The sequence below is a fragment of the Parambassis ranga genome, chromosome 17 (genome assembly GCF_900634625.1).
Source record: "Parambassis ranga chromosome 17, fParRan2.1, whole genome shotgun sequence".
Lineage (NCBI taxonomy): Eukaryota > Metazoa > Chordata > Actinopteri > Ambassidae > Parambassis > Parambassis ranga.
In genome coordinates this window covers 14943059-14950228 of record NC_041037.1, presented here as the reverse complement: position 1 = coordinate 14950228, position 7170 = coordinate 14943059, and the positions used below count along the sequence as shown (strand labels likewise).

Sequence of the window (7170 nt, the reverse complement as noted above, 5' to 3'; positions counted from 1 at the left end):
CCAGGACAAGTAAGGTAAGGATTGACACTTACGAATCTTTACTCACTTACATGTGAGTAAAGATTCGGCTTCATATAGGATGATGATAGTTAAACGTGTAAAAGGCATGTAGAGCACATGTAGAGAAAATCAGGCCAACAAGGATGATCTCCTGATCCCTCCACTGCAACAGCTTGGGTCCAGATAAAGCTCATCTAGGGTCAGCGTTACAACCTCTTTATCTTTGCTTTGCTGTCATCTCGTGTTCGTGCTCATTGTCCAGTTTAATTCTGTTAATTTGAAGAATCACTCAGTTAAATTCGACGGCCTTGTTAATCTACAGAGAGCCATTGTGATCAGTTCAAAGAAGTGTCAAAGAAGTCTTGATTGAACTTGACAACCTCAGTATTTTTTGTGGTACTGCATTGCTTTACACAACCACATAATGGGGTGTTTCTGGTTATTTTTGTCCACCTTGCTCAGGTTTTCTCAGTAAGTTAAGTTAAGTACTCTATTCATAGAGCACAGCAGGCAAACGCCCAGTAGACAGGATTACTGGTCTGAGAGCACAGTAGGAGTGAAACAAGGATTTCCCACTCATCAGTAGCTCATTGCCTGCTGTGTCCAGTCTGCATTAATAGTTTTTTTGTCATTTCTTCCTGTGGATTCTAGTGTTTAGTTGTGTGTAGAATATACCTGCACATCATGGCATCCATGGAAGAAGAGCTGACCTGCTCTGTGTGCAGAGACAGCTTCAGCCAAGCCCACCCCCTGCCCTGTGGCCACAGCTTCTGCCCCACCTGCATCCGTGAAGCCTGGATTACCCAGGGTGAAGAAAAAGGTCGCTTCACGTGCCCGCAGTGTCAGGAGGAGCACGGTGACGTGCTGTGCGACTGCTGCCCCTCCGAAGCAGAGGAAGGACAGCCGCCGTTGGCCATCAAGACCTGCCTCAGGTGCGAGGTGTCATTGTGTGCCGAACACCTCCGGCCCCATCTGGAGAGACCGGCATTTAACACCCACCTGTTGGTGGATCCACTGGGGGATCTGTCACAGCGGAGGTGCCCAATCCACACAGAGATATTCCGCTACTACTGTGCCGATGAGAGAGTGTATGTGTGTGCAGACTGTCTGCTGGAAGGAAGCCACGTTCAGCATAAAGTGAAAGCGCTGAGACAAGTGGAAGAAGATCTGAAGGTCGGCTGGATTGAAGTGCAGGAAATTTGGTGTTTGTTCGGTCATGTGTGGTTTCTGAAATCCTGAATGCATGATTTCACAGGTCATTCTACAAACACTGCTCATAAAAGCAGAAGAGAAGCTGAAAAATGGAGAGCGAATTCTCAAAGAGCACGAGAACATCGATTCCACCATGGCTGTGAGTACAAGTAGTTCACATCTGAAGGGACGATTCAGCATCAATCTATAGGTTTTTATGATGTCTCCTTGCTGCTTCCAGGACTCTCTGAAGCAGGACAACAGCCAGGTGGAGCGGCTGGGCTCAGACCTGCAGGTGCAGGTGAAGAAGCTGGTGGTGGCTCTGAGGGAGATGACCAAGAGGGAGAGGCAGCAGGTCATAGAGTCTGTTCACAAAGACTGCTCCAGATTGAGGGACGACATGAACCAGACAATGAGCATCCGGCAGTACCTGGCCTCACTCCTGGCAGAGACAGACCCTTTCCTGCTCATCTGGGTAAGACTTGGTGCCGCAACACAGGATAGCTGAGAACTTAGTCATCAATCAACTTACAGTGTAAGGCTGCAGCGGTTAATGATGATTATATGCTCAAGCCCGGCAGTTTACCAATTTGACCTTTCTCTCCTTAGGCTTTTCAGTCGGATGATACAAAGTGAGTCCAGAAGACACCTGTAAGACTGTGTTAGAGCACGTCCTAAACTGTGTTGATGTGTGTGGATTGGCATGTTTGGGAGTATTTGCTTATGCGTGTAAAATATTGAGAGATTAATGTCGTTTAATCTGTGTATTTCATGACAATGAAAGTCTGTGCGTGGTCGTTGTTTTGACTTGTAGGTTGTTAGCTGACCTGAACAGCCCACTGTTCATCCCAGATCCCATCAGTCTGGACAGGAAACACATCCTGGAGGACATAGAGTGCAAGTATCGAGACTTCATCACCGCCACCCTCCGCTGCCTCAGTGAACTCAAGAGGGAACTCTGTGAGTAGCAGATATACATGCAACACTTTGCTTTGTGTCATCCAGCCTCCCATAACACATCTATTTCTGAAGTCCACCTTCATCACCTTTAACACATTGGTAGCCTAATGTGTGTTAGTGAAGTTCATGGTGTCAGGCTGTGTCTCCTCCCTGCAGTAACCAGTCCTTTGACCCTGGACACAAACACAGCCCATCCTCTGCTGAGCATCTCTGATGACCTGCGTTCAGCCACACGGGTTAAAACCCGCCTTCCCTGCGCCGCTCATCCCGAACGTTTCGACCACTGGCCACAGGTCCTCACGGTGCAGACTTTTTCCTCTGGGACTCACTACTGGGAGCTGGAGGCTGAGGGATTCTGGGATGTTGGCGTCTGTTATCGAAGTATTGGACGGAAAGGCAAAGAGAGCAACGCCTTTGGGAACAACAAGGTTTGAACATAAATATTTATAGCTGATAATTTACACAGACATAGATTTTCATCCAAAGCATCCCAAACATGTCCCTCGATTAAAACATTGTTAAATCCGCAGGTGTCATGGAGCTTAACACAGCAACATGACAAAAAGCTGGCAGCCTGGCACAACCGCAGGAAGACCCGCCTCACAAACCAAATGACTGGCAACCGGGTCGCTGTAGCTGTGGACTGCAGCGCAGGTACAATCACCTTCTCTGAGGTGGGACCAACCAACAACCTGATCCACCTCCACACTTTCTCCACAACCTTCGCTCAGCCGGTGTGCTTGGGCTTTGGACTCTATAAGGCTGAGCTCAACAGTCGCATCTCTATTGTCAAAGTCTGAGGTCAGACGACAGAGACAATAACTGTGTTTGTCATACCAAGATAAAATGGACACCTCTGTGAACACACAAACCTTTGCCACAAGCTTCTTTGATGTGATCTTGGACAGTACAGCAGGTGAAGATAGGAACACGTTAGGGTATTTATATTAGAAATGCAGATGACTGGTGCTACCTCACTTACACCCTGTACCCAGCCGATGTGTCTATTATATCTTCACGAGGCCGGTTTATTTTATGATGTGTTCAGCTAAGGCACAAAAACAACTCACCTTCATAACTCAGGCTACATTAGAGGTTTTGATGTTCTGACATGAAGGTGCACAGGCAGCAGGAAGAAGAAGAAGAAGAAGAAGAAGAAGAAGAAGAAGAAGAAGCCTCTGCAGCTTTTGTTGAGAATCACTGTTCTGATTTAAAATCACTAAGAGAGGAAACTGCCACTCATTTGCTAACTTCATTCTTTGATGCTGCACAGATACCCAATTATTTGTCTTTATTTCACTGTAAAGGTGAGTGGGTGGATGTAAGAGGGTGAGAAAGAAGCAGACGGAAAAGGGAGGGTGGCTGTGAGAAAAAGAGAGAGAGAGAGAGAGAAGACACACTCAGAGAGAGAGACGGCGAGATCAGATCTCGGTTACGATCATCCTGACTGCCGTGCTGTAAAATAATGTGACAGAGGAGCAGAGGAGAAGAAAGAGGATTTTTTGTCCAGACTTTTTTAATACTTCAGCCGTTCATCTGTTTTTACCTGACATGGACTACATGATTGTTCAGTTGGAAACAGGTGATTTTTTTTTTTTCATTTACGTATAATGCTCATTTTTCAGCACGTAGATCATCAGATCATGTTGTGAGTGCTTGAGGAATTTTACTGTAAATTGAAGAAGCAATTTTATGTGAAATAAGTTTTGCTGAAGCTAATTATTATTGTCAAACTACTCTGCATCATGTAAAAAAAATAGTTTTAATTTTCAGTAGACTTATACCATTTTTCCCGTCAGTGAGATAAAGCAACAGAGTCTGCTCAACCTGCATATAAAAAAAGTTGTGTTTTTATGTGTTGCCGCTGTGTATGTGTGAAAGAAAAGCACAAGTGAGAGCAAGTGTGTGTGTTTGTGTGAGGGAATGTGTTGGGAGGGAGGGAGGGAGGAGGATGGGGGAGGAAGAGGGGGGGTATACGTGTAAAAGACAGATGGTCACTCAGTGGAGTTGTTCCCCCACTCCCTCTCTCTTTCTCACTCCCTTCTGGGTTCTACATCCTTCCCCTGTCACCTCTCCAGAATCTTACCTCATCTGTTTTTTTTGTTTTTTGTTCTTATCTCCCCTCTTGCTTCCAGCTTCGTCTCAGCATCCTTCTCATCCTATTTTTTGCTGAAGGAAACAACTTTTTTTTCAGTGTGTGATTGTCATTCTGACACAGCACACACGGGACACTAGGAGAGGTTTGGGATTTGTGGTGGAAGGCAAGAAAAAACAAAGAATTGACAGTTATGACCAGTGAACCATTCATCTCTGCTGGTTCTGTAGCATTACTGACAGGAAGTCTGCACAGAAGTTAAAGTGTCTATTGTCTTCCACAAGACTGAACTCTCTTTAAGTCTCTTTATCTTAGCATGTTTATTTCTGACATCATATTATTCAAAGCGACACTGATATAAAAATAGATATATTCAAACCAAAAGGTCCCAGGTTCAGTCATGCACCTCAGGTCAAACTTCTTCGACCTCCTCATCCTGCTGGGTGTGCTCCTGTTGTTTGGACCTCCGGTGTCCAGGGGCCAAAACGACACGGAGCCCATCATCCTTGAGGGAAAATGTTTGGTGGTATGTGACTCCACTCCTTCATCCGAGCCCGCCGGTAACGCCCTGGGCATGTCCGTCCGCTCAGGCTCTGGCCGCGTGGCCTTCTCCGCCAGCCGCCAGACCAACCACGAGCCCACAGACATGAGCAACCGCACCATGATCATCTACTTTGATAACGTGAGTGTGTGTGTGTGTGTGTGTAGCTGTTGGATTCTGGGTTCAAATAATGTAAAATTGCTGATTTCATTCTCTATAAATATTCAGGAAAAGCACCTTATCACTGTCCCGTGGAAAAACGCTTCCATTTTTTCTTAGTTTTTTTTGTTGACAGAGGTTTTCTGCCAATGAGATGCACATATGATTAAAGTTCTGACAGTGAGGAGACAACATAATGAGAGAAACAGTGAACTCAGACCACAAAACTGTTTATTATGCAGCACCGGCTGCTTTTATATGGACAGTTTGGGCTTTTTTGGAAAATGTAAAAAATGTGATTCAGTAATTTAGAAAACAGAGCTCTGACTGAATGCTTAAAAAATGCACATGCATGTGTGTAGTTACTTGAAAATCTTCACCAGTGCTCTGTACAGTTTCATGTACATGACACTTGTTTTGGCCTCTGTCTTCCTCACTCTCGGATCAGATTTTGGTCAACGTGGGGACTCATTTCGACCAAGAGAGCAGTGTCTTCCTGGCACCGAGGAGAGGGGTGTACAGCTTCAACTTCCACGTCGTAAAGGCGTACAACAGACAAACTATTCAGGTATGCCTCACCAGTGATCACGGTGACTGTTGTGGATTAACATGCTCTCAGACCTAATCCTTTGTTTCCTTTGTCTCCCAGGTCAGCCTGATGGTGAACGGCTGGCCGATGATTTCTGCTTTTGCTGGGGACCAGGATGTGACCAGAGAAGCTGCCACCAATGCCGGCCTGGTGATTATGGAGAAAGGAGACAAGGCCTACCTCAGATTGGAGAGGGGCAATCTGATGGGAGGCTGGAAATACTCCACCTTCTCTGGCTTCCTGGTGTTCCCCTTGTGAGAAAGGCTGAAATTATTTTAATTGGACAGAAGAGGAGTGAGAATAATGGCAGATTAAAGGGAGGAGATAGCGGGAGAAGAGAAAAGCTTCCTTCTGTACACCTATACAGAGCATGGAAGGATGGGTTTCATGAGAAAAATTATGAATTCTCACTTAAGACCAAAAGAAATGCGGGTTAAAAAAAAAGATGCAAATGTTTATTTTGTTTGTGGAATCAATTTGCTCTGTTTCTGTGTACAAATATGTGTTACAAAAATCATAAATGTGCAATGTGGGCTTTTTGTGCTAAGAGTATGTGAAGGCGTTTATCCTTCTTTCATTCACAATGGTTAAAACGTTGCTGTGCTCCACCTGAATTGCGTAAAAATCTCATGTGCTGTATGAATGATGCTCCCCTACATGCCTGTCATCTTGCAACAAATGTTTATTTACAAAGAAATTTCTATTAAGAACATAAAATAAAATGATCTAAATTTGATTTAGTATATGTCTTTGAGTCAAGAGAAATGAATGCAGACGATGTTTTATGAATCACTGCAGGCGTGACAGTTTAATCTGCTTATACAAAGCAGTATTCTTGCTCCGTGCTTACAGTACTCTTCTCAGTGCCACGGCAGCTGTTTGTAAATATAGCTCCCACCAGCAGAGTTGGTGTTGGCATGGACCAGGCAGACCAGCATGGGGAAGAATATGAGCGTGGTGTATAGCGGATACTCCTTGCAGGGCTGCAGACAGATGGAGGTTCTGGTGAGCAGGCAGGCTCCTCTCTGCAGGGCTGCCATAGAAAAAGTGTGGTGTGCTGTCACATTTAGTCACTTACGCTTCCCTGGGTCAGGACCATCATCTCTCTCTCTTTCTCTCTCTCTCTTTCTCTCTGCTTTCTACTTGTCTGTCTCTCACTCACTGCTCTTTTATATTGAGGATCAACTGCCTTAGGAATTCCTTAAAATGCAAAATCAAGACATTAATTCACATTAATTGTTAAGAAATAGAATAGAAATTCATTGCAATTTAATTTAGACATGTTCACCATTTGAATGCTGGATCATCTTGCATTTTGTGGCATTAAACGGATCTTACCGGATCTCAGGGCCTTATAGCAAAGCCTTTAAGTTTATGGATGCAAATTCCAAATGGGTCTGTGACCAAGCATATAATCAAAGAACCCTCCAGAAAAGAAAAGAAAAGAAAAAGTCTAAAATACCACTAATCGTACTTCTATCTGGAGTCACTAGAGGGCGCCAAAGTTCACCCCCACAGGACATTACCCAGACCATCACATTAGTACTGAGAAGAGCGCTTATCAATAATACACTAATAGACACCAAATATGACGTGTGATGACCAATGTGGCCCGCGTGTATATTTATAAAAAAA

General features: G+C 44.6%; 2 protein-coding genes across 2 annotated transcripts; both read left to right on the top strand.

Annotated features, from left to right (window-relative positions):
• The first annotated feature begins 684 nt into the window (after positions 1-684).
• trim110 (tripartite motif containing 110) lies at positions 685-3049 on the top strand. The gene is made up of 7 exons (XM_028427736.1): positions 685-1173; positions 1256-1351; positions 1433-1666; positions 1801-1823; positions 2006-2151; positions 2308-2579; positions 2682-3049. Exons 1-7 carry the CDS (start codon positions 685-687, stop codon positions 2949-2951), a joined length of 1530 nt encoding a protein of 509 aa, XP_028283537.1. The 3' UTR covers positions 2952-3049.
• Positions 3050-3702: 653 nt separating this feature from the next.
• cbln12 (cerebellin 12) lies at positions 3703-5793 on the top strand. The gene is made up of 4 exons (XM_028427742.1): positions 3703-3733; positions 4639-4928; positions 5395-5514; positions 5596-5793. The coding sequence occupies exons 1-4, from the start codon at positions 3703-3705 to the stop codon at positions 5791-5793; spliced, it is 639 nt and encodes a 212-aa protein (XP_028283543.1).
• Positions 5794-7170: the final 1377 nt, after the last annotated feature.

Excerpts from the sequence above, each read along its gene's own strand:
- trim110 (XM_028427736.1), top strand. The coding sequence starts at position 685 with ATGGCATCCATGGAAGAAGAGCTGACCTGCTCTGTGTGCAGAGACAGC. Across the intron at positions 1,352-1,432 it reads ACATCGATTCCACCATGGCT|GACTCTCTGAAGCAGGACAA; the intron begins GTGAGTACAAGT and ends TGCTGCTTCCAG. Across the intron at positions 1,667-1,800 it reads ACCCTTTCCTGCTCATCTGG|GCTTTTCAGTCGGATGATAC; the intron begins GTAAGACTTGGT and ends TTCTCTCCTTAG.
- cbln12 (XM_028427742.1), top strand. The coding sequence starts at position 3,703 with ATGGACTACATGATTGTTCAGTTGGAAACAG. Across the intron at positions 3,734-4,638 it reads GATTGTTCAGTTGGAAACAG|GTTCAGTCATGCACCTCAGG; the intron begins GTGATTTTTTTT and ends AAAAGGTCCCAG. Across the intron at positions 5,515-5,595 it reads ACAACAGACAAACTATTCAG|GTCAGCCTGATGGTGAACGG; the intron begins GTATGCCTCACC and ends TTTGTCTCCCAG.